The sequence below is a fragment of the Ahaetulla prasina genome, chromosome 12 (genome assembly GCF_028640845.1).
Source record: "Ahaetulla prasina isolate Xishuangbanna chromosome 12, ASM2864084v1, whole genome shotgun sequence".
In the NCBI taxonomy this organism is placed as follows: domain Eukaryota; kingdom Metazoa; phylum Chordata; class Lepidosauria; order Squamata; family Colubridae; genus Ahaetulla; species Ahaetulla prasina.
In genome coordinates, this window is record NC_080550.1 from 18,781,318 (window position 1) to 18,809,213 (window position 27,896).

At 38.9% G+C, this 27,896-nt stretch overlaps 1 protein-coding gene across 6 annotated transcripts; it reads left to right on the forward strand.

The window, feature by feature from the left end:
- On the forward strand, window positions 1–27,631 carry NUDT7 (nudix hydrolase 7). Of its 6 annotated transcripts, XR_009151951.1 has the most exons (6): window positions 62–212; window positions 5,356–5,509; window positions 8,600–8,758; window positions 9,469–9,843; window positions 10,782–10,841; window positions 15,139–17,670. XR_009151951.1 is itself a non-coding variant. In XM_058155473.1 (5 exons), the coding sequence occupies exons 1-4, from the start codon at window positions 184–186 to the stop codon at window positions 9,838–9,840; spliced, it is 714 nt and encodes a 237-aa protein (XP_058011456.1). In that variant the 5' UTR covers window positions 62–183; the 3' UTR covers window positions 9,841–9,843; window positions 27,055–27,631. The 6 variants fall into 6 exon arrangements, 5 of the variants coding, with proteins under 5 accessions (XP_058011458.1, XP_058011456.1, XP_058011457.1 ...); XM_058155473.1 differs by lacking the exons at window positions 10,782–10,841; window positions 15,139–17,670 and adding an exon at window positions 27,055–27,631; XM_058155474.1 differs by lacking the exon at window positions 10,782–10,841 and having other exon boundaries at window positions 15,139–17,669.
- The last annotated feature ends 265 nt before the right edge of the window (window positions 27,632–27,896 follow it).

A 27,896-nucleotide genomic window follows, 5' to 3' on the forward strand; every position in this document is an offset into this window, starting at 1 on the left:
CACCGCCTCTCCCGATTAGCCGCCGGGTTCCCATTCGACTCCGCCTCTCAGCCAACAATCCAATAGCGAGGCTGCGAAGCGGCAAGAGGCGGGGCTGGTTTGGAGGGGCTGTCAATCCACGTCAAAAGAGCGAACAGGCCCCGCTCAGGTAGGAAAAGGCGACGTGGTTGTAGAAAGTAAAAGATGGCGGCTGTGGATATCGAGGCGGGCAGGTAATGACAAGCGGAGACTCGCCGCCCGTTTGTGGGCACTCCTAGCTGTGGATTACGGGTTATGGAGTCTCGGAGGGGGCGAGACTGCTGTAGAGACTAAGAATTGATTTATAATTCAGGGGTCTCCAACCTTGGCCACTTTTAGATTTGTGGACTTCAACTCCCAGAGTTCCTCAGCCAGCTTTGCTGGCTGAGGACTTCTGGGAGTTGAAGTCCACAAGTCTAAAAGTGGCCAAGGTTGGAGACCCCTGGTTTATATATTACATTGTATGTATTGTTTTTACACACACGCGCGCGCACGCACACACACGGATTTTTTTTTTAAAACTGGCACTTTAAGGCTAGCTAGCTATTTATTTATGAAATAATAAATAAGTCTACAGATAAATAAGTTACAGAAGTCTATGTAAACTTGCTTTGCCCTGATTGAGATGTGTTTTGTTTTTGCAATTTAGGAGTAGTTGTAGATTACTGGATAATTTCTTTTTCTTTTCTTTTTTTCTGAAACCAAACTGTTTGATGGAAAGTAGGTTTTTTTGTCTCTACTTTCCATCAAACAATTTGGTTTCAGAAAAAAATAAAATTTATCCTGTAATCGACAACTACTCCTACATTGCAAAAACATACGGACTGCACATCTCAATCGGGGGTGGGGGGGGAGGGGAGCAGTAGTTTTTTTTTACATGTAATAAATATATTTCTGCAAAGCTTTTGTTTTTTGTTTTTGTTTTTAACATATATTTTTTATTTTTTAACAAAAAAGAACAAAAAAAAAACACTACATGACATACATTGACATAAAGCATATATTCCTTCTTTACATCAGCTTCGTTTCCTTATTCTTCTCATATTTACATCCTTATTCCCCCTCTTGTTTCGTTTAATTATATTTTTCTTTTTTGTCCCATTCTCCCTTGTTTCTATATATCTTCTATCCTTCTAACTATTCATTTTCTTCCATGCATTGCCATTTTATATACATGTATATATAAGCTTTTCTCCTTTTTCATCATTTACTATTTCTAGTCTCTAGAAATTATACAGTTTGTTCCGTACTATATAATATTCCGACTCTTCTTTTTCTTTTAACTCCTTTGTTAATTTCTCCATCTCAGCACAGTCCAAGATTTTCTTTATCACTTCCTCCTCTGTTGGTATATTCTCGTTTTTCCACTTCTGTGCATATGCTATTCTGGCAGCTGTTATTATATGTAGAAATAAAATACCTTATGCCACCAGACTCCAAATTTTGGGCTTAGACAACTTAGAACTACGCAGACTTCAATCTGACCTAAGCATAGTACATAAAATTATCTATCACAATGTCCTACCTGTCAATGACTACTTCAGCTTCAACCACAACAATACACGAGCAACTAATAGATACAAATTCAAGGTAAACTGCTCCAAACTCGATTGCAGAAAATATGACTTCAGTGGTCAATGCCTGGAATGCACTGCCTGACTGCACTGGTTTCATCCCCGAACCCCCAAAAGTTTAACCTTAGACTGTCTACTGTTGACCTCACTCCATTCCTTAAGAGGTCTGTAAGGGAGAGCCATAAGTGCACCTGCGTGCCTACCATCCCTATCCTATTATTCCTTTCTTACTTACTCTTTTCATGTATCCAAATTATGTTTATACTTTTACCTATTATCTTATATATGATTGACAAATAAATAAATACATTTATTTATTTATTTATTATCTTCCTTTGAAAAATGGAAATATAAATTTATAATATAATTATAATATAATTAATGTAATATATAGTGTAATATATAATATAATTTAAGGTAATTGTAATATAATATATGTGTATATAATATAAAATAATATGTATTATACGAAATATAAAATATTTTCAGTATTGCCCTTGATAGTACCAGGATTCTAAGAATAAAGTTTTCAGGATTCTTTAAAAAAAAAAGAAATTGGTTGTTTTACAATAGAATAGAATAGAATAGAGTAGAGTAGAGTAGAGTAGAGTAGAGTAGAGTAGAGAATTGAATTGAATTGAATTGAATTCTTTTATAGGCCAAGTGTGATTGAACAAGGAATTTGTCTTTGGTGCATATGCTCTCAGTGTACATAAAAAAAAATATAGAATATATTCGTCAAGAATCATAAGATACAACACTTACTGATAGTCATAGGATACTAATAAGCAATCAAATCATACTAGGAAACAATAGAAATAATGTAAATTGTAAGGATACAAGCAACACGCCAACTCAGGAAGCTCAAACTGCCCAAGGAGCTGCTGATTCAGTTCTACAGAGGAATTATTGAGTCTGTCATTTGCACCTCTATAACTATCTGGTTCGTTTCTGCAACCCAACAAAAAAGACACAGACTTCAGAGGATAATTAGAACTGCAGAAAAAATAATTGCTACCAACCTGCCTTCCATTGAGGACCTGTATACTGCACGAATCAAGAAGAGGGCCGTGAAAATATTTACAGATCCCTCGCATCCTGGACATAAACTGTTTCAACTCCTACCTTCAAAACGACGCTATAGCACATAACAACTAGACACAAGAACAGTTTTTTCCCGAAGGCCATCACTCTGCTAAACAAATAATTCCCTCAACACTGTCAAACTATTTACTAAATCTGCACTATTATTAATCTTCTCATCGTTCCCATCACCAATCTCTTTCCACTTATGACTGTATGACTGTAACTTTGTTGCTGGTAATCCTTATGATTTATATTGATATATTGACCATCATTTGTGTTGTAAATGTTGTACCTTGATGAAGGTATCTTTTCTTTTATGTACACTGAGAGCATATGCACCAAGACAAATTCCTTGTGTGTCCAATCACACTTGGCCAATAAAAAATTCTATTCTATTCTATTCTATATAGCCATAAGTGGGAAGAGATAGATACTAGTAAGGATGAGAAGGAGAATAGTAATACAATCTTAGTAGTTAATTTGACAGTGTTGTGGGAGTTAATTGTTTAGCAGAGCGATGGCATTTGGGGGAAAACCTGTTCTTGTGTTTTGTTGTTCTAGAAAAAAACCTGCAGGCAAGGAAAAGAGATGAGCAAGGTGCATATTTATATTCTGGTTTAGCGACCTGACGCAATTTGGTAATATCAAAACATGTTTTTTTTAAAAATCCAGGAAGGAGAGATATTAGCAATTCAATATATACATATAGAGTACTAACATTTTTTTTTAGGTACATGAAATTGTTCTGGACACACACTCATACATATACAGAAATATACTGTACATATACAAAATATATAAATATTTTCAAAAGTGGTATTAAAATCTAATACACCATTTACAGAATAGACCAAGATCCAATGAGTTTAACAGCTTATTGCTAAATAAATGAGATTCCACCCCCCACCCCCCACTTTAGCCTAAAGAGCTGAAATTGAGGATTTTTCAGCCTTGGATAATCCCCAAAACCAATTTTTGGATAGACAATAATCCCCTTTTACTCAAGAATTCAGCTTTTGACGAAAGTTAGCACTTATTTGTATAATGCTGATTCTGCACTGTTAGCATTATTAGAAAGTATTCACAACACAGCACAAGGTCATTAGTCTATGATAAAACTAGTCTCTTACTGAAGAATGTAATAACCCTAACTCAAAATTAAGTGGTACTTTATTCAAGGCAGTCCATTGCTAAGATTAAACAAGATGCACAATTCTAAGTGTAAAATGCAGTACAGGATACTGAGGATTATTGCTAAGGGATTGAATGAGACTCCATGTATGTATTTGGATTAGTTCTCCATGAGGAGCGGGACTGTTTAAATTCAAACGGTTTTGTAAATTTATATGCTGGCCTTCAAGAACTGTACCCAATTCCATAAAGTTGCTTTGGAGCAGGGGTGAAATGTAAAATTTGTTACTACCGGTTCTGTGAGCGTGGCTTGGGGGGGGTTAATGTGACTGGGTGGGCGTGGCCAACTTCTTTTTTTTTTACATTTAAAAGCATTTTTTCTACAACCTCTTCAGCCAAAGAGGTTGTAGAAAAAATGCTTTTAAAAGCCTCCAATGATCAGGCAACTCAGCTGGGATCACCAGAGGAGCCTTTTAAAAGCTCTTAAAGAGTTCTGATGGTCCCAGCTGAGTTGCCTGATCACTAGAACCTTTTAAAAGCATTTTTACAGCCTCTTTTTGTAGAAAAAAATGCTTTTAAAGGGTTCTGACAATCCCAGCTGAGCCATGCGATCATCAGAGTTTGTTTTTTGTTTTTTTTACTTTTAAAAGCATTTTTTCGGCCGAAGAAAAAATGCTTTTAAAAATTGGGGAAAAAAAAACCTCTGATGATCGCACGGCTCACCTGGGCATGGGGAGGTGGGGGGCAGGGATTTTTGCTACCGGTTCTCCGAACCACCCGCTATTGCTACCAGTTCGGGCCATCCGGTCAGAACTGGGAGCATTTCACCCCTGCTTTGAAGTGTATAAGGATGCAAACATGGCCCTTTACGCAATTCTCAAAAACGATCCTTTTTTCAGCAGTTAAAGGCTTAGTATAACTCAAGTAAGAATCTTTATTCCCCCTCTTCTGATGCTCTTTGGAATCCGCTGCGGCAATTATTTTACATTTATTAATCTAAATGAAACGTCATCCAGTAAGACCACATAAATATTTCATTATTAAACTAAGCTGTAAAACTATCAGAGCCATGCTTTTTTCTCATAAACCAAAGGTCATGTGTCTGATTCATATTGCTTTTTTTTATAATAAATCTTACTTCATTGCAACAAGTTTTAGTCCATTATTCCGTTACCACCAATACATGTCTTGTAGTGAGAACCTTTCAGTCCTGTTTTGTAACTAGCTTTGGATTATTTTTCTTAATAAATAAATGAAAACTGTAATGTTTTCCACTTATTTATTTAATTGGTTCTCTTTATCGAACATTAGGATTTGTGTAGAGAACAAATCATGCTTTAGGCCATGTTTATACAGAAGTATTGAAAATTCAAAAGGGTTATCCAATGTTTAAGGGCCCTTGTATGTCTCTTTGTTTGCAGTAAAGGCAATCTATTTGACAATATCATTTTTCATGTTTCTTTTTGCAAAGGTATCATTATCGTAGTGTGATATTTTTGCCTGTTTTGTTTATAATAAAGGTTTTGCTCCTTTTTATTTATTCTAGAATGAGCATAAAAGAAAAAGCAAAGCTGCAGTTAAGGAAGTTTGACATTGGAGACAAATTTTCCAACATTCAATTAGCAAAGGCCTCAGTTCTTATCCCATTGATGGTCAAAGATGGAAAGCTATATCTTCTTTTCACTCTTAGATCAACGAAGGTATGTAAATATGAAAGCCAAAACTAATTTCACTATTAATTTGGTGAATAATTTTTAGAAACATGTGACATGAAAGGCTAAAATAAAAGGAGAGAACAAATGTATAGAAATATATTCAGTCTGGATAAGTAGAGCTAACCCTGATAGTGTCTCCTTTTGAGGCAGGAATACAATCTCTGTTTGAACTTCCTTCTATCGGTAGTCCTCGACTTACAACCACAGTTGAGCCCCACATTTCCTTTGTTAAGCCAGTCAGTTATTAAGCAAATTATGTCCCATTTGGCGATCTTTTGGGCCCAGTTGTTAAGTGAAACACTGCAATTATTAAGTTTGTACTAAGCGAATCTGGTTTCCTTATTGACTTCGCTTGTCAGAAGGTTGGAAAAGGGGATTCAAATGACCCCGGGATTAGTGGTGAAATCCACATTTTTTTACTACCGATTCTGTGGGTGTGGCTTGGTGGATGTGGTATGGCTTGGTGGACTTGGTTTTGTGGGCATGGCAGGGGAAGGATACTGCAAAATCTCCATTCCTACCCCACTCTAGGGGCCAGCCAGAGGTGGTATTTGCCAATTCTTCGAACTACTCAAAATTTCTGCTACCGGTTCTCCGAATTACTCAAAATTTCTGCTACCGGTTCTCCGAATTACTCAAAATTTCTGCTACCGGTTCTCTGAATTACTCAAAATTTCTGCTACCTGTTCTCCAAATTACTCAAAATTTCTGCTACCGGTTCTCCGAATTACTCAAAATTTCTGCTACCGGTTCTCTGAATTACTCAAAATTTCTGCTACCTGTTCTCCGAATTACTCAAAATTTCTGCTACCGGTTCTCCGAATTACTCAAAATTTCTGCTACCGGTTCTCCGACTTGCTCAAAATTTCCGCTAACAGTTCTACAGAACCTGTCAGAACCTGCTGGATTTCACCCCTGCCCGGGGATATTTCAACTATCATAAACATGAATTGGTTGCCAAGTGTCTGACCATGGGGATGCTACAACAGTTGTAAGTGTGAAGAATGGTCGTAACTTACTTTTTTTAGTACTGTTGTAACTTCAAACAGTCATTAAATAAACTGAAGTCAAGGACTACCTGTACTTAAACCTAGCTTTGTTCTCCTAACAGTTTTCACTTCCTTTTACATCGCAATCTCTTCTGTTTTTCCCTACTAATAATCAGTCCATCCAATATAGCACTGCCTTTCTTTTCTTACAGCCATTAATTAAAATTTTGTTGCAGTAAATTTGAAAGTTGGAATATCTGAGGACAGGGGAATGTTTACCATCTTGATTTCCCTTGGGTCTCTTTCATCTGTCACCAGCAGCCAAAATAGCAAGAGACTTCAGCAGTAGCCCAGGTAAAGATGTTAAATGTGTTTGCTAAAACAAGTTGCTTCCTTCCTCCTTGAACTGGAAGAATAGCTTAATTTTCTGAAGGTTAAGAGGAAAACCTGCTACTTGCTGATTTCTTCTTTTCTTCTATTTTCCCATACTTTTTTGCTTAGTTGCTCATCATATATATGTTTAGCATGTTTATGACATTGTTTTGCTGTGTGAAGCCACTTATGCCCCCACACCCAGTTGTTATCTCACAATAACCGCTTTAGGATTATTCAATAGCTCCTTTAGGATTATTGGATTATTCAAAACCGATACCATCAATTATAGGAAAAATTACGAAAGTGTGTCTTGTTCATGTCTGTGCTTGCTAAGTTCCTTTGTTGATGGTACTGACTCCACTGACTGGCAATAGAGACAAAGATCAAGAGATTGCAAAGAACAATTGACCTAACATTTAGATCTTTGTCCTCCCTGTGTGGGTATAATTTAAGATTGGAGAGTATATCTAAAATGGAAATGAGTGCTATGAAACCCCACTGGATTTATGCATACCCATTTCTAAATGGGAGTTCAGTTTGTTGAGCCCATTGATTTCAGTGACTCTTAAATTTGACTAGTTCTTGGTCTAAGCTAGGATTTTAGAATAGAATACAATAGAATTTTTTATTGACCAAGTGTGATTGGACACATGAGGAATTTGTCTTTGGTGCATATGCTCTCAGTGTACATAAAAGATACGTTCATCAAGAATCATAAGGTACAACACTTAATGATAGTCATAGGGTACAAATAAGCAATGATGAAACAATATCAATATAAATTGTAAGGATAACAAGCAACAAAGTTACAGTCATACAGTCATAAGTGGAAGGAGATGGGTGATAGGAATGATGAGAAGATTAATAGTAGTGCAGACTTAGTAAACAGTTTGACAGTGTTGAGGGAATTATTTGTTTAGCAGAGTGATGGCACTCAGGAAAAAACTGTCCTTGTGTCTAGTTGTTCTGGTGTGCAGTGCTCTATAGCGTCGTTTTGAAACAGTTTATGTCCAGAATGCGAGGGGTCTGTAAATATTTTCACAGCCCTCTTTTTGACTCATGCGATATACAGGTCTTCAATGGAAGGCAGGTGGGTAGCCATTGTTTTTTCTGCAGTTCTAATGATCCTCTGAAATCTGTGTCTGTCTTGCTGGATTGCAGAACCAAACCAGACAGTTATGGAGGTGCAGATGACAGACTTAATAATTCCTCTATAGAACTGGATCTGCAGATCCTTCGGCAGTTTGAGCTTTCTGAGTTGATGCAGAAAGAACATTCTTTGTTGTGCTTTTTTGATGACATTTTGATGTTAGCTGTCCATTTTAGATCTTGCAATATGGTAGAACCTAGCAATTTGAAGGTTTTGTAAGTGCAGCTAGTCTTAAACTGCCATTATGGACTTCCTAAGAGAGAGCAAAAGAAGAAAGGGATGACAGAGAATGAGGTGGCTGGACAGAGTCATTGAAGCAGTCAGGCGTGAGCTTAAATGGACTCCAGATGATGGTAGAGGACAGGAAGGCCTGGAGGAGCGTTGTCCATGGGGTCATGATGGGTCAGATACGACTTTGCGACTAACAACAGCAAAAGAGAACTCCATCTTGGCATGATGCGATAGTTGGAGCCCAGTGGTTACTGCATCTTGTGACTCCAAATGGATTTTTTTGTATGAAAAGTGCTTATACGACCAACAATCTTAATGTTCTAATTCCAGTTGAGAACATCACCAGGAGAAGTTTGTTTTCCAGGAGGTAGAAGTGACCCAACAGACACAGATGAAATTGCCACAGCTCTTCGAGAAGCTAAAGAAGAAGTGGGACTTCTTCCTGAACAGGTGGAAGTCATCTGTAGACTTGTTCCTGGAATAGATAAAGTAGGTATTGTTTGTCTGAAGTATTTTAAAGAAGCTGTGAGTTGTTTTGAATGGGCCTTAAAAAGGGATACAATAAATTCACGGAGGATAAGACTGTTGGCAAGCACTAATTAAAATGACAATATACATAATATAATAAATTATATAATAAAGTATAAGGACGTGGTGGCTCAGTGGCTAAGACGCTGAGCTTGTTGATAGAAACATCGGCAGTTCAGCTGTTCGAATCCCTAGTGCTGCGTAATAGGGTGAGCTCCTGTTACTTGTCTCAGCTTCTGCCAACCTAGCAGTTCGAAAGCACATAAAAAATGCAAGTAGTAAAATAGGGACCACTTCAGTGGGAAGGTAACAGCGTTCCATGTGTCTTTGGCGTTGAGTCATGCCGGCCACATGACCACGGAGAGGTCTTTGGACAGCGCTGGCTCTTCGGCTTTGAAATGGAGATGAGCCCCCCTAGAGTCAGGAACGACTATCACATATTTGCAAGGGGAACCTTTACCTTTACATATTGTTTAGGTACTACAGGGCTTGTCCCCAGGTTCTTCAAAAACATTGAGATTCCATTCAGAGTTTTAAAAATAAAGACTGTATTTGTTTTCATGGTCTCTTGCTCACGTTCAGTAAGACCCTGGAGACCCCCCTCCCTCAAATTTATTTAGTAATTCAATTAAAGCGAATTGGAAGAGTAACTTTGCTTCTCTCCTCTTTAGACTCATTCTGTCGTAACTCCAGTTGTAGCCTTCATAGAAGACACTTTTCAAGCCCAACCAAATCCAGAGGAAGTCAGCCACGTTTTCTCAGTACCGCTGGAATATTTTATACGCCCTGCGAAACACAGTGCTGTACCTTTGAGACCAAAGGGACACTCGCCATATTTGATACATTTCTTTGAATACAATGACCCAGAGCATCAAAGATCATTTATAGTGTGGGGACTTACTGCCCATTTTGCAGCCTTTGTTGCTGTTGCAATTTACGGGGAGAAACCCATGTTTGAAATTGAATTTGACCCTGATAATTTGAATTCTTCAGCTGAGAAAAACTTTATGATGCGCTACCATGGCCTAAAAAGCAAACTTTGACAGGTAACATTGTTGGTTTTTATTCCCCAAATGTAATTGAAATCCATGTCTTAGCTGAAATAATTATATTAATTTATATTTATAAATCACGTTGGAAGCGTATAATTGCAGGAATCTTGTTTTTGCCACATTCGACTGTGATAGGTTGGTATTTAATTAAATTGTTAAAATGTAAGGATCATTTTGATCCACAGTCTTTTAATGCTTGGCATTTTATCCTTTTTTTCCTTTAACTCAAAACGCCAATAGAGATAATACAGGAGGACTGCTAAGGTAAATAAATCTTTATAGGCTTGCACTACCAGTGCAAATTTGTTTACACATTTTATACAAATAAACTTCATTTTTACTAGATTTAAAAAATATTCTCCTGTGTCTATATACCTTCTGGGCTCTTTAATAGGTCGCTATAGGGCAGTGGTGAATCCAATTTTTTTACTACCGGTTCTGTGGACGTGGCTTGGTGGGTGTGGCAGGGGAAAGATACTGCAAAATCTCCATTCCCTTCCCCACTCCTGAGGGAAGGATATTGCAAAATCTCCATTTCCACCCCACTCTGGGGCCAGCCAGAGGTGGTATTTACCAGTTCTCCGAACTGCTCAAAATTTCCGCTACCGGTTCTCCAGAACCTGTCAGAACCTGCTGGATTTCACCCCTGCTATAGGATAAAAAGATAGTTATTTTTGAGAAACAGAAATGTTATCTGCACAATATGAGTTGCACTTCAGGCAGAAGCCTCTTGGTGGAGTTTAACTACTCACTACGTACAGCATCTGCACTTTTAATCATTCAGTTTTGTTTTGCCAATGTTGTCATTACTGCTACTCTTCAATGTCCGTTCCTTGAAATTGAGAAAGCAAAATATTGAAATGCTTTCTAATGATGCTACATCCTACTGCATGGGTAAGGGAACACAGAAATAAACTTCACTATTTCTCTAGGGATTTGACTTGGTCAGTGATGCTGCAGAATTAATCATTCACTTGGATCACACATTTTAGGTAGGTATGACCTGGCATTAGGCACCCTTTGTCTTAAAGCATTTTTTTTTCTTTTGCATTTATATCCCGCCCTTCTCCGAAGACTCAGGGCGGCTTACAGTATGTTAGCAATAGTCTTCATTCTATTTGTATATTTATATACAAAGTCAACTTATTGCCCCCAACAATCTGGGTCCTCATTTTACCTACCTTATAAAGGATGGAAGGCTGAGTCAACCTTGGGCCTGGTGGGACTAGAACCTGCAGTAATTGCAGGCAGCTGCTGTTAATAACAGATTGCATTAGCAGTCTGAGCCACAGACTGCATTGCAGTCGTAATTGTGCTATATTTTTCATATTGAGATGGGACTCACAACTGAAAGATGAGTATGTTCCTCACAAGAGAAGCTACTACAGAACCCACATTTCTGCAAATTAATGCCTCAGATATTACAAAAAAAGTTCCACGAAGTAATAAGTAGTTTGGCTATTTATATGGATTTTATTTGGATATCTCTTAGCATGAGATTGTTGCCTTCTCTTGCTTTTTTTTCTGCTAGCTCTTTTTCAATCTAGAAGTTTAGCTTCTTTTCCTTCATCTAAAACTTTATACCCGTTCAAGGTTGAAAAGCAGCTCCTGATATTTTTAGGACTGACACTTGAATGGTGGTGAAGTTTTAAAATTCTGGGAGGTTTTGGTAGCCTTGTTTGTCCACCAAATAAATTCAAAACATCTTCCTTTCTATTTTTCTTAAGGCTAAGGGAGATTTTTATGGCAGGTTAGATTAAGTTCAGCCTACCTAAGTAGTAGCCTATCATAAGCATAGTTTACAGACTTACCCTTGTTAGGAGGAGTCTGCCAGTAAGATTTAAATCATCTCTGACTGTAAAACCATAATTTATCCTTACATTCTGATAACTTCACCAGAACCCAAGAGATGGATACGGTCTCAAATCCAACCTTTTCTGCAAGAATACTGATGCAAATTTACATCAGCTTCCTTAATTCCTCCTGCACCCTTTCTCCATCCTATTTTTCCAACTACAGGTACGCCAAGGGGCAAAAAAATGAAGGAAAAAAACCTTCCAGGACTTGAGAAAATATGTGAGGAGAAAAGGAGTGTTTTTGTTTGAAAACTGAATTGTAAAAAAGAAGTTAACATACCCAGGGTTATTTTGGGGGCTGGAGGGAATGGGGAAAGGTTCGTATAAGAACCTGCAGACAGAGTAGGATTTAGCTGTTGTAATTACTTCTCTTGTCTACCAAAGGTGTTGCCATAGTAATTTGGTTTGGCTGAGGAATTAAATTGTAAAAACCTCTGTCCATGGAGCAAGTCACACTGTTTGGAAAGCTTTGGTTTTGCTTTTTGCTTTTCCTGGAAGAGGAGAAAAAAAACAGCACCAGGGACTGTATTGTTCTCATTTTGTGAGAAATAACAGGAACATTTTGACATTTTTTTTAAAAAAATCAGTTTTTTGAGGTAGGTAAGATGCATCACTTTTTGACCTCGGGTGTTTCATAAATATGATAGCCGCATTCGGATATGTGCTTCTTGAGTGTCTTCCAGGTTCCCTGATTTAAAGTCTGAATTAACAAGTGTTTCTATTCCCCACTGTGGCGCATGAATTTGAAATTATTAATATAAATGAGATCCCAAGGAAGCAGTAGAATTGATTCTTTCTTCTCCAGCTCTCTTAAGAGCATGGTCTGGGGCGAGTAAATCTGGGCTGTAGAATTCTCTTTCTTGCCAACCATCAGTCTTCTTGTTCAGTACAGCCCATGCTTCGTAGCTGGAGCAAAGTCAAATAGTCAGTATTGGAGAGAAAAAAAAAACCTTGAAGAATAAAAATAGAGCTATGCAAAAGATTGGCTCAGCTATGCAAAGGGTGGCTCGGTGGCTAAGACGCTGAGCTTGTCGATCGAAAGGTCGGCAGTTCAGCGGTTCGAATCCCCAATGCCGCATAACGGGGTGAGCTCCCGTTACTTGTCCCAGCTTCTGCCAAACTAGCAGTTCGAAAGCAGGGACCACCTTTGGTGGGAAGGTAACAGCGTTCCGTGTGCCTTTGGTGTTTAGTCATGCCGGCCACATGACCACGGAGACGTCTTCAGATAGCGTTGGCTCTTTGGCTTTGAAACGGAGATGAGCACTGCCCCCTAGAGTTGGGAACGACTAGCGCATATGTGGGAGGGGAACCTTTACCTTTACCCTTATGAAAAAGTAGTATGTTGAAAGAACCATACGGTATACAGTAAAAGTAAAAGGTAAAGGTAAAGGTTCCCCTCGCAATAGAACTATATAAAAATACCTTTAAAAAGAAGCATTATTGTCCAGTGAGTGCACTTCAGAGCATGAAATATTGACTGTCACCTAAGAAAAAAATGGATCATTGTATCAGAATTGTAAATGCAACTGGTATACGGAATGCTGTCCTGCTAAGGCTAAAGATGACCTCCCAAAGACTTAGATACAAACTTCAGACATCTGAGTTACCGTACCTTGTTCGTTCAACCATGTTTAAAAAACAGCACAGGCTTATTGTGATTTCTGAATCCAGCAAAACTGTTGAGTCTTTAGATTATCTTAATGGAAATATATTCTCTAATCTAGTTTATTATTATTTTTAAATTTGCAACATTTATTAAAACAATCCTGGTCTTAACCATTCTGGATCGCACACAGCCATTAAAACCAAAACCAATACACATAAATAATAAAATTCATAGCCAATTAGAGATGCAAGAAAAAAATGTACATGGAAGAAGCGCTCTCCATGCCTTAATCATCTGGAGCCAAAACCCAATTGAAAAAGGATGGTTCTTTATAAATTCAAGAACGGAAGATGCCTTCTCAGACTCCGCGTGTAATATATCTATATATATATAAAAGCAAAATAATACTCACGCGTTATCACGAAATCCCCAGAACGGTACAACCTACAAATTTGAAATTTGGCACGTATGTTCCTCTTGGCTTCTAGGTGCTCGTGAAGAACGGATTTTTCAAAATGACCATCAGATCATTAGTATTTCTTACATTATTATTAGAAACTCTGATGCTAAGGAGTTAGACTTTCTACTCCCCCTCCCCACCTGAAAAGTTTCAACTGCCATTGGGTGTGTCCAGCGCATGACTTATCCGGCCTGCGGGCTGGGAGTTTAGACATTCTACTCCCCCTCCCTACCTGAAAAACGCTCTGATGCTAAGGAGTTAGACTGAGGGAGAGAAGGGGATAAGATAGGAGAGGCCTCTGTGGGACAAGCCTGAGGGAGAGAAGGGGATAGGAGATATCAATGTAGCTAGCCTGAGGGAGAGAAAGGGAGAGGAGAGGATCAGTGGGGCAAGCCTGAGGGAGAGAAGGGGAGAGGAGAGGCCGATCCATAACTACTCATTAATTTTCAAGGTGTAAGTGTCACTTTATCAAGCCCGATCACATAGTTTCATAGCGGAGCATGGGTATCCAGCTAATTCCATGATATAAAGGCCACCAAGAGAAGACCTCTTACAAAACTACCGTATTTTTCGGTGTATAAGACGCACTGGAGTACAAGACGCACCTTAATTTTGGGAGAGGAAAACAAGAAAAAAAAGAATTCTGCCTAGCAGAGCCATACCGGTCTACTTGCCTTTTTTTGGAGCGCACCAGTCTACCTTCTTTAAAAATAGAGGCACCGGTCTACTCATTGCCGTTTTTTGGGAGCGCACTGGTCTACCTTCTTTGAAAATAGAGGCACGGGTCTACTCATTGCCTTTTTTTGGGAGCGCACCGGTCTACCTTCTTTGAAAATAGAGGCACCGGTCTACTCATTGCCTTTTTTTGGGAGCGCACTGGTCTACCTTCTTTGAAAATAGAGGCACCGGTCTACTAGCTGCCTACAGCGCTGATCAGATGTAGTGTGGCCCTTTGAAACGCCACGGCAGATGCAAGACCGTTTTCATGAGGACACGCAGCTGTGCAACGCACAAAAGCCGACAACCTCCGAAGGGTGGGGGGCAGCAGGTGGGTGGGGCTACATTCGGTGTATAAGACGCACCCAGATTTTCACCCTCTTTTTGGGGGTAAAAAGGTGCGTCTTATACACCAAAAAATATGATAGCTGGGGAATTGTAAACAGCACCTGAAATAGTGCCTCTTAATCACCGATTTAGAAATACGTGCTTTTGGGTTGAAATTTTGCCACCCTCCCTTTGGAATGTAGGATATCTCTTCCTTGCTATTTCTAATTGTTACACAGTTTCTGATATATAAAAATAGAAGACGTGTCCTGCTGGGCAGATCAAACATCCACCTGTCTAATCCAGCATCCTGTTTTTCACAGCTGGCAAATGCAGATGTTTCCAGGAAGCCCACAAGGGGAGCCTGATGAAGACCTTCATTGAACCTTGAATTTGTTTCCTTCTCAACCAAATTTCAGTAGCTTCCTAATTCGGAACATAAAGCTATTGTGGCTAAGAGACGTTGGTTATTTTCGTTTTGTTTCTGTCTTAATAAAAATAGTGTGGGTAAAAAAAATACTTAAGGATGTACATGGAAATATAGACCTACTGCTGGATAGATCTAGATCTATCTATAGAAACTACTGATAGATAGATAGGACAGATGGTATCTACTGTTCTAGGCCTCTTATACCTTTCACTGGAGGTTTTCAAGAAGAGACTAGATAGCCATGTGTCCAGAGTGGTATAGGACAGGGGTCTAACAAACTTGGCTCTTTTAAGACTTGTGGACTTCAACTCCCAGCAAAGATGGCTGAGGAACTCTGGGAGTTGAAGTCCACAAGTCTTAAAAGAGCCAAGTTTGCAGACCCCTGGTATAGGGCAAAGAGATCCCTTTCAGCCTTATTGTTCTATGTTCCTTTCCCGCATGGCATTCTGGAGATTTTAGAATAGAATAACAGAATTGGAAGGGATTTTGGAGGTCTTCTAGTCCAATCTCCTGCTTAGGCAGGAAACCCTAACGCACTTCAGACAAATGGTTATCCAACCTCTTCTTAAAAACTTCCAGTGTTGGAGCATTCACAACTTCTGGAGGCGAGTCGTTCCACTGATTAATTGTTCTAAGTGTCAGGAAATTTCTCCTTAGTTCCAAGTTGCTTCTTTGGACTTTTCTGAAAGTCAGTTTTTTGATCTGGTGTTCTGAAAGAAAAAAGGGGGACTATTTTAGGACTGGACCAAGATTACAAGTGTATATCCCACCCTTCTTCCAGAACATGGAGAATTGAGAAAGCAAACCCTAGTAATTTCCCATAATATCCTGGAGTAGCAGCATGTGGGGATTTTAAAATGACAGAATGGTAACTTAAACTGCCAAGTTCTCTCAACATCAATTCCGCACTGTTAGTTTTAAGGCACATTATTTGCTTAATATATATTTTAGTTGTTCAATGCATTTTATTTGCTCGAGTCAGTAAAGAACGTATCATGTGCTGTGAACAGTTATAGAGTCCTCTCTTTGCTGTGAATTATTTACACTTTGCCGCTTTTAATTTTTTCCCCTGTTGCAATCTGTTTGACCCTCCCTCCCTTTTTTTTGCCTGCTACGTTATAAATGAAGTCGTGTTCCAATGATCTTCATTGCATGTTGCTATGGAGCTGGGTTTTGTTTTGAATAAAATTTTAAAAATAGAATATGTCATTTAATCATTATATTTTTCTATTCATTCAAGTTTTATGATTATTATTCAGGAAGTGATTCTAGGTCTCTCTACAGAGAGTTGAAAGCCGCACAATGCAAGTCAGAAAATGATGATGATGATGATGATGATGAAAATCAGCTGTAAAATATGTAAATTATCCATTAGTAAAGCATTGTATTGTCTGCAGATATGGGTCTGAAATTATATAGAACATGTTAATTCTCTTGCACACAAAAAAGCGGTTTTCACTGTCAACTTGCTAGTAATATTCTCTCCATTATCTCATAAAATTATTCACATGATTATTATTTTTTTTAGGAACCAGGGAATTCAAAATTAATTAGTACAGAATTGCCCTTGTTTACTTATTCCAGTAAGCCAAATTTTAACTAAGATTGAGATCATTATCCAGATTCATTGATAGCATTAAGCTACATTGGCAAAGTGCATGAATACCAAAAACGAATAATGCATAGAATACTATAAAAACAATGAATGGCTAGATTTACATACCACTCCATGCGAGTAGGTTTTGAATCACAGTTTGTAAAACAAACCTTAGTAGCCAAGTTAGCACATACGGCTGAACACCATTTATCTTATTAAAATAAACAAGCCAAAAAGTAGCTTAATTACAATCCGCTATTTTTAAGACCCTGGAAAAAGACAGAAGCTGATCAGATTTAGCTTTGAAAGTATAGCTTTTCTATCTTTAGTCATTGTAATACTAAATAACACTAATATAAACGCTAAGAAAATAGAAATATTAAAGGGATTTTGTGTGTTTGTGTGTATGTGTGTGTGTGTGTGTAAAACAAAGAGGGAAATGACAGTAGTCTCAGCTGAACCTTAAGGACTTGGGAAATAGTGATGCTGGATGTAATCAACTCAACATTCTTACAGCATTAAATTAAGTGAAAATGCTGGACTAATGCTTCTTACTACTGTTTGGAGACAGTAGTACAGGCTGTTTGTTTGTTTCATGCTCATCTTATGCTAACCTTTTGGACTCCGGTAGAAGAATATGTGCAGGACTCCAGTCTCGTGGACTCAGTGGTATTTCCTTCATGATGTTGTCATGACAACTACATCTCTTAAACCATCGCAATGTACAGCATGCTCTTTTAGCAAGCAAGGAAAACACAGACATTGGGTACCCATCAATCTATAATACAGGGAAGAATGCATGCTGCGGATTTGATTACTATTTTAGTGTTTTCCACAATGACTATGAACTTGGTATAGAGGTAGTTAAAGACTGGCTACAGTCAAACTACATTTTTAAGCAAATTTACTTTAAATACGGGAAACTTTTATTCCCATATGCAATAGAGACTTCCCAAATTGGCTACAAGAAGGGGAAATACTCTGTGATTATTATAAATATTCCTGGGAGGGAAAAGGCTTTTTTGGGAAGCCACAGCCTCTAACTTACGGCATAACTGAAATTTTATTCTATGCCATGTGTCAGATGTGTGTTGGGGAATGAATGGAGCCTGGACAACAGAGTAGTGAATGAGATCAAAGCATAATTTGTGATTTTTCAAAGTGTTGCTAACCGCATTTCCCCCCCCAAAAAAAACACCATCCGCTTAAATTTTATTTCATGTGGAAATTGTTACAGAAGCTCTCTCTTCCTTCTATGTTCTGAATTAATTATTGAAAAAGCCTGGAAGACGCCCAGATTTTTATTTTTGCATTTCAGAACATTTGGATAGACTTTTATCTTTAGGAAATATATATATATGCATACAAATGGATAGGCATTATCAGTAGCCAAACTTCAGTTGAGCATGTAGTCCAGGAACTGAGCTTTGAGGCTTTCTCGTCTGTAATGCAAATATGCCCACATTAATGTTACAGAACTAGGCAGCATGCATTTCCATGCTACAGTTGGCAAAGTTTCCTGTAGATTATTGAGATATGTGGAATCTCTGCTGTGGAGAGAAAAAGCAACTGGAAAATGTTGATACTGTAAGCAAACACGCAAGAAATAGCTATTTTGGTGTATAAGCTAAAAGGAAGAAGGTTCAAGGAGTTGGACAGCAGAAAGAGCCCTAAAATTAATTACATATTGCTTCCTGTTCCAATACTTTCTACTTAACGGGGCTGGATAGATACCTCTGCTGTCTGACACTTTGCAATGGATCTTCAATGTATTATGCATTTAAGGAGTTTTCATCATATCACACTGTTAATTGGTGTTGGACATGTAGAACGCATTGACTAAATAAATAAATGCTCCTTGTATGCGTCCCATTTCTCTTCTAGAACGGAGCTATGGGTTCATTCATGGAATCCTGCTGTTCTTAAATACAGTGAATGACTCTTATTTCATTCCAGCGATAAAATACCAGTCACTTACTTGACATGATGGACCTTATGCTACATTGAACTGAGTGTACCACTGTCTTGTCCTTAGTAGAAAAAATGGCTAGGCTTGTATTGTGCCTTAAGCGATAAGGTACGTTATTGGTCTTGGCATTATGTCAACCCAGTCATTGTTTTTTTAAAAACATGATTTAGGGCTAGATGTAATAGTTGAAATTAGCTGTACCTTTTACCCCAATTAGAATAAAACATAAGAAGATATACTGATTTTGGGAATATTCTCACAACATGACATATATGTTTTAAGTTGTTCTTATCTAAGCTTATAAGAAATGATTTAGAGCAGGGGTCAGCAACCTGCAGCTCTGGAACCGCATGTGGCTCTTTCATCCCTCTGCCGCGGCTCCCTGTCGCTCAAAATATGAGTCACAACCGCCAATGTGCGACACCTGCCGGTACATGATTTATTGAATTTTTCAACTCCCGGTAGGCCAACCATGGATAAATCCAAGAAAAGTAAAGTTTCAGAAGAAAACAGAATGTTTAATTCAACTACATATGCTGGTTTTGTGGCCACTCAGGAAACAGACAGGCACAGGAAGGGTTTTGTGGCTCCTGGTGTTTTCTTTTGTTTGGGAAACGGGTCCAAATGGCTCTTTGTGTTTAAGATTGCCGACCCCTGGCCTAGAGAATATTGGTAATTAGACCTAAGTTTGAAAGGACACAACTCATCACCAACTTTAACCAGAAACAGAAGAAGTCAGAATGTTTACAGTGTGACTACTATTTTGAGACAACCCAGGAGCAAAATACAGGACACAGAGGTTTGTCATTACAAACAGTGGTTTATATACAAGACTTCTACATGTATATACAGACATACATGTGGTAGGCACATACCAGGCAAGCAATCTTCACCTCTACACAGAGAGCTACAATGCAGATAGAATACAACGAGGAGAGAGAGAGATGCCCTGTCATGACCTCCCTTATATAGGCAACTTCTTAAAGTGGCAGTAACCCTGCTGACTCATCCTCAGTTCATCATCTTGCTTAATAGCCATACAACGGCTGGTCAGCTTTAAATCTTCATTACCCTGACAGAAGAACCCAAAGTGGTGAACTCAAATTATTTATTTTATTTATTTATTTATTTGATTTTTATACCGCCCTTCTCCCGAAGGACTCAGGGCGGTGTACAGGCAAGATAAAACAATACAATATACAGATTAAAATACCATTTAAAAAACTTATTTAAATTAGCCTAAAATTAAAAAATTCCCATACTAAAAACCCCGTTTAAAAATTGATAAAAAATAAAATTCAATTTAAGACAGCCCCGCGCAAATAAAAAGATGCGTCTTCAGTTCGCGACGGAATGTCCGAAGGTCAGGTATTTGGCGTAAACCCGGGGGAAGTTCGTTCCAGAGTGTGGGAGCCCCCACAGAGAAGGACCTTCCCCTGGGGGCCGCCAGCCGACATTGCTTGGCGGACGGCACCCTGAGAAGTCCCTCTCTGTGAGAGCGCACAGGTCGGTGGGAGGCATGTGGTAACAGCAGGCGGTCCCGTAAGTACCCAGGCCCTAAGCCATGGAGCGCTTTAAAGGTTGTAACCAGCACCTTAAAGCGCACTCGAAAGGCCACAGGCAGCCAAATTATGAGTTTGAGGCAAGGGTGACCTTTTTTTTAAAAAAATGGTAGCCCTTCTTTCAATATTCTTAAGATACTATTTTGATTATTCATCCAGTAGCGAAAGTCGTTTGACATTCTGATGGGTCAAACAGTATGGACTTGTTTGACTTCTTTTCTTCAAATCCTGCCACAGCTCTTGGAAATGCTCACCATTTCCCTTTTTCATTCTCTTGGCTTCCTCCTGGCCAATCCAAATGAACGTTTGTGTGGATTTGGACTCAGCTTTGTGACAACTGCACTGTCAAAAGATAAACACTGTGTTTCAATGGTCCCCTTCAGAATTCAGCAGTGGGAGCCCAGTCATCCGTTATTTGATCTGAAACTTGCTCAGTTTTCCCTAATCTGTTTTGATAGCTATGCCTGAAGACTCCTGGTGATGTTTAAAGGATTCTGTTGAAAGCCAAACTACATGCAATTGGGAATTCATCCAGCAATTTCATTGAATCCAGGCAGTGCAAACAATTCTAAATTCAAACCATAAATAGAAATAATTGGTGGATATTCAATAAATATTGAAGAAGCAAATTCATTCCAGTGTCAGGGGGAAAAAACCAATTCCAAGTAAAAACTCCAAAGCAAGCATCTTTCAAAGTTCTATTTACTAGGATAGGTAAACTGGCACATCTGGGAAAACCCAAATCTGAGAGGTCCGGGTTTTCCCTCAGTAAATCAAAACACCTCAAAACCATCCCCTTATTCCTCAGTCGATCACATGCTCCAATCACCAACCGTCCCATCTTGAGACAGCCCTCCGACCACTCCTTCTCCAGATGCAGGATCAACCTGACCTTGACTGACAGGAAGAATGCTATTATGTCTAAAGACAACCCCTCTACTAAATCCGCCCTCCTACTTTCCCACACATGAGAAAATGGCAGCATGGAAGCTTCTAGCCTAATATGGCTTCCAAAGCTGACATTCAGCTTGTGCCTTTTTTCCCGCTTGTGGAACATTGAAAACGTATTTGAAACACATTTATTTATATACCAGTGAACATAACCAGTTAGGAGATTATAAGTGTAATTTTATTAAACTAAAGGTGCCCATTGAAGAATTCTCTGAGTTTTTTTTAGTAACTTCATATGTAATAAAATGCAGCCATACGGTTTGATTGGGGCTGAAGCAAGAATTTGGCTCTTAATAGTCAACTACCAGCATAAATTCTTTCCAATAGGTTTAGCACCTATCAATTATCAATTCAATCAGTGTAGAAATGCAAAATTTGAACAGAATTTGCAGTTCATTCATTCCTTCGTTCGTTCATTGATTCATTCATTTTATATATTGTATATTATCACATCTCACTTACATGACTCTGAAGGGCTTATAAAGATAAAAAAAACACAAAAACAATACAGAAATAACCCCAAGACATAAACACAAAATATTAAAAACAATAAAAACCATTAAAACACACAGATGTAATCCACGGGAGAGGATATGGCAAATTATCTCTGGGTTTAAAAATGGTAGGCAAAGAATGTTTTATTTGAAACTGTCAAGTAGAATTGTTTGAATTCAATGTCACTTATACTGGTGAATTTTTTATTCTTTCTCAGCTGAAATTTATATATATATATATATATATATATATATATATTTGTTTTCTGAGGTTTTCGCGGGTGTTTGTATGTAGGTCTTTGGTTATTGGGTTTCTCCAGCTGCTCCCAGAAGCGCTGAAGCCTGAAGATGACGAATGAGACTTCGTGAAACGTCATCAAGACACTTCCAATTTACGGGGAAAACCATAACCAAAGACTCATATATATATATATATATATATATATCCTCTTTAACTACTCTTGGATAGAGTAATGAAGTCTTCTTTAAAGTTTTATCATCTGTAGTCTTAGAAAGTAGTGTAATGCTCCATAGGACTTTAAGTCTGGACTTGTATATTAGGTAAAGTATAATTTGAGATTTAATATTAGTTTATTATATTTGTGCCACATATATTTCCCTGTTATGGACTAGTAGAACTGACCCATTATCTATGTCTTTTATTTTGGCAGTCACATCTTCAAAATGTTCCCCTGAGCGTGGCCAAATTTTGTCTTATTTCTTAGAGAAACTGCCAAACGATCCTTTCAAATTTGGCCCAATTATGATCTAACTGGGGCCCAAATGTTATTTGGCTTATGCCAATATGCTCATGATATTTCTTTTTTATTACTTGTTATCTATATTGTGTGTGTGTGTGTGTGTGTGTTTGTTTGTTTGTTTGTATCCTACCTTTATTAGTTTTACAAATAACTCAGGGATGTTGAAAATATCCAGCACACCTTCCTCTTCCTATCTTACCTACAACAATAAACCTGTTAGGTGGGTTGGGTTGAGACTGAGTGACCGGTCCAAAGAGACTGGCCCCACGTTTATGCCTAAGGATGGAATAGAACTCACTGATTCCTGGTGTTTGAACCAAACTCACCCAGCAGATTTTGTTATATAAGGCGGGACTAGAACTCAGTCTCCTGTTGATTTGCCCAAATTCACCTAGCTGGCTTTCATGGATAAAGCGGGACTAGAACTCACCATCTCCTGGTTTCTAGATTGATGCCTTCTCCACTAAACTAATCTGGTTCTTTTTTTTTTTTCCTTCATCCTGATCTATTTTAATTTATCCTGGGCACAGAGTAAGTGGTGAAATCTAAAAAATTTTTACTACCAGTTCTGTGGGCGTGGCTTGGTGGGCATGGTGTGGCTTGGTGGGCGTGGCAGGGGAAGGATACTGCAAAATATCCATTCCCACCCCACTCCTGGGAGGAGGATACTGCAAAATCTCCATACCCTCCCCACTCCAGGGGAAGAATATCCATTCCCACCTGACTCCGGGGCCAGCCAAAGGTGATATTTGCTAGTTCTCTGAACTGCTCAAAATTTCCACTACCAGTTCTCCAGAACCTATCAGAACCTGCTGGATTTCACCCCGGCACAGAGATGTCTCGAGCAAACTACAATTTTGTCAAAGTGATGAAACCTGCATTATGATACCAGATACAAAGTCTACTCACTACATATTTGTGTGCAACATTGTGATGGATACTTTGCATTATAATGTTGCAATGAAATGTTTATTTTTTATCCCATATAGATACAACATAGAAGCCCATGACTGCCCAAAAACTATAATAAAGTGTGTATGTGGGTTTGTGTGAGTATATTCACATTTGCACACATATCTGTTTATTTGGTCTGCGTATGTTTTCCATACATAATATTCATAGTCACAATCTTCCCATAATTGAGCCTTCCTTCAGAGCTGACATACTCCATTAAAACCCTGAAATGCAACGTAAGTGATAATGACACAAAACCACATTATATTAAATTCTACATGGTTTTCTTTTTTTTAACTGCAAAAAGAGAAAAATGTAATGACATTAGACGATTAAAGACAACCAACGGAAGGAAGCATGTTAATGAAGCATCTAACATGAGGAACAAAGCAAGTTCAAGTAATTGCTTTGAAGCCTGGCTATTTCACTAATAGGCTAAATCTGTTACGAGCAAACTGCTATCTTGATATAGAAAACTAAAAATAATATCTAGACTCTGGACTTTATATAAACCATTCCAATCCGTTCTCTCATGCTGAGGAGCACATTCTTTTAATGGGCACTGGCAATTGAGTCCTTTGGATATTGAATTCCTTCTCTTCTGTAGGATTAATGGGTTTACACTCCACCAATAATATATATAGAGATATGCACACATGCATACACACACACACACACTAAACACCAAGCTCTGTTTAAGTAATGCCAACATGACTTTCAGAGATGGAATTGATCTGTAATGTCAAGTGAGAGTTTAAATTTCCCAGACACTAAATTTATATACGCACAGAAGAATCAAATAATTTACCCCCAATAAACTTGCCATATTTTCTGCATGAGTGTTAAGAATGGTAACAAGTGAACTATGTCTTAGTATGTTTTAGGAATACTAAACAAGGCAAAACACTTCAGAAGTGACAGAATCCAAGGAATAAAACCATATATTTCTCAAGGGAAGTTTGCACCAGTTTTATCCGGTGGATAAAATTTTGGTTTAGAGTCAATTGCTTCCCGCTATTCAGTGAACAGAAATGTTTCTCTTATGTTTATTAACTTCATATCTTTTACAAGCAACCTTACAATCTCCCTAGAATTTTAAGTCAAGACAATACCAAGGGTGGGGGGGAGAACTGGATAATTCCAGAATTAGAGTTAAGAATTCAGTGAGTGAAACTTCCAAGAAGTCTATCACTTTGTCCCTGTTATATTACACTCCCAGTAAGACAAATGATACGATCCTCATGTGTGTGTGTGTGTGTGTGTGTGTGTACATATGCATATATGTGTGTGTGTGTATATATATATATGTTTTCTGAGGTTTTCACGGGTGTTTGTATATAGGTCTTTGGTTGTTCAGGTTTTCTCCCGTGTAAAATACTTCCAATTTTACGCGGGAGAAAACCCGAATAACCAAAGACCTATATATATATATATATATATATATAGAGAGAGAGAGAGAGAGAGACAGACAGACAGACAGGCAGGCAGGCAGACAGACAGACAGACAGGCAGAGTGATGCGGTGGCTCAGTGGGCAAGAGACGCCGAGCTTGTCGATTAAAAGGTTGGCAGTTTGGCAGTTCGAATCCCTAGTGCCACATAACAGGGTGAGCTCCCGTTACTTGTTCCAGCTTCTGCCAACCTAGCAGTTTGAAAGCATGTAAAAAAGGCAGGTAGAGACTTTTGTAATATAGGGAGCTTCTTGACTGATATCAAAAACTCAAGCAGGTTGGACTTCGTTGGCAGTTACATGGAAGATGACAAAGACGGCCCAAGAATTCAAGCAACACTGCAGATTAAGCTGAACGTTGAAATAAAGCTAAAGTCCTAGAGTTAAACTGTTTCTGTGCCATCACTAAGAAAGCTAGGTATATGGTTGCCTCTCTATGTGTCTGTTTCAACTCAGAGCTGATTTTACCTATTTTTGACATATTTACCTATTATTGACACTGTCCCTTGCGTAGAGGACTGCTTTGTCAGCTTTTATGACTGAGACTTTTTTCCCAATATCTATACAGGATGACACATAAATAATGTATAAACCCAACCCGCCTAAACAGACTTCATGCACAATCTGCACCATCACGCTTAGACCTCAGGCAATTGCAGAAAAACAGCTATGGCTTTAAGTTAGATAAGATGATGCCTTCTATGTTTTGAAATGGGGGATGCAAAATCATTTGCAAGAGGAACACTTTAAAAAAAATAATAATCCAATGCCAGGCAACCGAGTTCTAGGTGGAATAATGAGCCTTAAATCTACCTCACGCTAGCAGAATCCATCTACTTTCTAAATATATTACAGTTTATCCCTGAGGATTGTTTACTTAAGGGGGCACATACAGGATTTCTCTTTCCATTCTGAGGTTGCTGATATAATCGAGGGAGCCAGTTTAATGTAGTGATTAAGGTGCTGGATTAAAAGAAAGGAGATGCTGTGTTTTAGTTCTGCCCTGGGCAGAAAAGCCAGCTAGAAGTCTTTGGGCCTCTTCATTCTTTTCTTAGCCATAGTAAGAAGACAAAATCGCTTCTAAAATGCTGCCTAGAACCAGCAGTGATGACTTTTCATTTGCAAATAGCAATTTTCATTTGCAAATAGCAGGACATCCATTGGAGTCCTCGTTCCCCCACCTTATGTTTAAAAAAAAAATATCTGAAAGTTTACATGACTATTGCATTCTCATGCAAAAACTCACCGAATTGCCCAAATCTCACAATATCTTTATAGCAGGGGTGAAATGCTACCGGATCGGACCGGATCGCGTGATCCAGTAGCGATTGCAACTGGTAGTTCGGTGATCCGGTAACACTGGCAGAGCAAACCTCCGGCCACCTGGCCGGGTGTCATTACTTCCTAGTTTTAACCAGGAAGTAATGTGATTTTTACCTTCTGCGTATGCACATAAGATCTGTGCGCATGTGTGATTCGCACAAGCACACACACTCCCAAGCCAGTAAGGAAGGTATGTAGATTTCACCCCTGCTTTATAGTTTAGTTCTGCCCCCTCTAATTAAGAGAGAGAGAGACAGACAAACAGACAGATACAGAGAGACAGCAGACAGAAGTATAGATATATTCTGAATCTAGAACATCATCATTCCCAGGTAATTTTTGATTTATCATCTGACTAAATTTTGCCCCCAATGTCTCTGGAATTTTATTGGCACCATTATTTTTTTAAACGATCTACTAGCAAGAGATTTTGGAAAACAAGTAACTTCATGACAAGTTTCTACCGGCCCTTCCCGTGCATATGGTCCTGATCTAAACTAGAATTCACATGCTTCTTGTAAAGTAGAAGAAAAACCATTTGACATGTAGATATAGAACAGGCAGAGAAAATCTTTTGAGAATCGTATTCCTAAGAGATAGCAGGTTTGGTACAAGAACAAGTTGCCCAGTTAATGTTACATTATTTTACTCAAGGAGATAAAACCCAATGGCCTAAATCGATTTTCAGTCTGCACTGTAGGGATGATCTTGTTCAACCTTGTTGTTGTTTTGTTCTTTGTTCACTGCAGTTCACTCTTCAGATGTGGTATTCACTTACTTTTGCTACCGGTTCGCAAATGGGAGTGCGCACGCTACCTTCATGCATGCACAGGACCTTCTGTGGATGCGCAGAGTGTCAAAAACAGGACATGATGACGTCCGGGCGGGTGGACGGAGCGTCCTGCAGCTGCTGCTACAGGTTTGTCTGAACCGAATAGAACCAGTTGAATACCACCACTGGTTCTCTTGAAAAGAAGCCCCTAAGGAAAGTGTTCTGTCCCCCTCGCCTCCTTCTGAGCGATGGTTTAATTAGCCAGCACTATCAGCTCTGGCAGTAAGCTAGCGAGCATCTGCCAAGTGTCTCTGTTATCTCCCTTGATGCTGATGAGTCAACAAACAGTACTTCAGCTCTAGTCAAGCAGTTGATTTGCCTGCTATGAAGAGGCATAGTAGCCCTCGCTGTTTTTATATCCTGTGGGGTGTGGCTCCATGACTCAGAACTTCCTAGGCCTGCCCCACCCCTGCTTCTGTTGTTCCTGTCTCTCCTGCCTACGAAACCTAGGGTCCAGCCAGGCCTGATTGCCATCAGCTGGGTCTGGAGGCGTGGCCCGGGGGGTGGGGAAAGTCAGGGGACGGAGGCCTCATTATCTTCTCCACCTGGCCTGCCTCTGGCTCCTGGAGCTGAGCCAGGGAAACCGGTGCTCCCGAGGTAAGTCCTGATGGCCCTTCCCCCTCACTTTCCAAGTCACTTTCTGGCAGGGGGCCTGGCTCGGGGGGCACAGACACGACAGAAAGTCATTGTGGCACAGTGGTTAAGATGTTTTTTATTTTTTTATTTTTTTTGTCAATCACATATAAGGTAGCAGGTAAA

Bases quoted from the DNA above. Each gene is read 5' to 3' on its own strand.
- NUDT7 (XM_058155473.1), top strand. From the start codon at position 184: ATGGCGGCTGTGGATATCGAGGCGGGCAG. The intron at 213-5,355 runs GTAATGACAAGC...TATTTATTCTAG, and splicing joins GTGGATATCGAGGCGGGCAG to AATGAGCATAAAAGAAAAAG. The intron at 8,759-9,468 runs GTAGGTATTGTT...TCTCCTCTTTAG, and splicing joins TTGTTCCTGGAATAGATAAA to ACTCATTCTGTCGTAACTCC.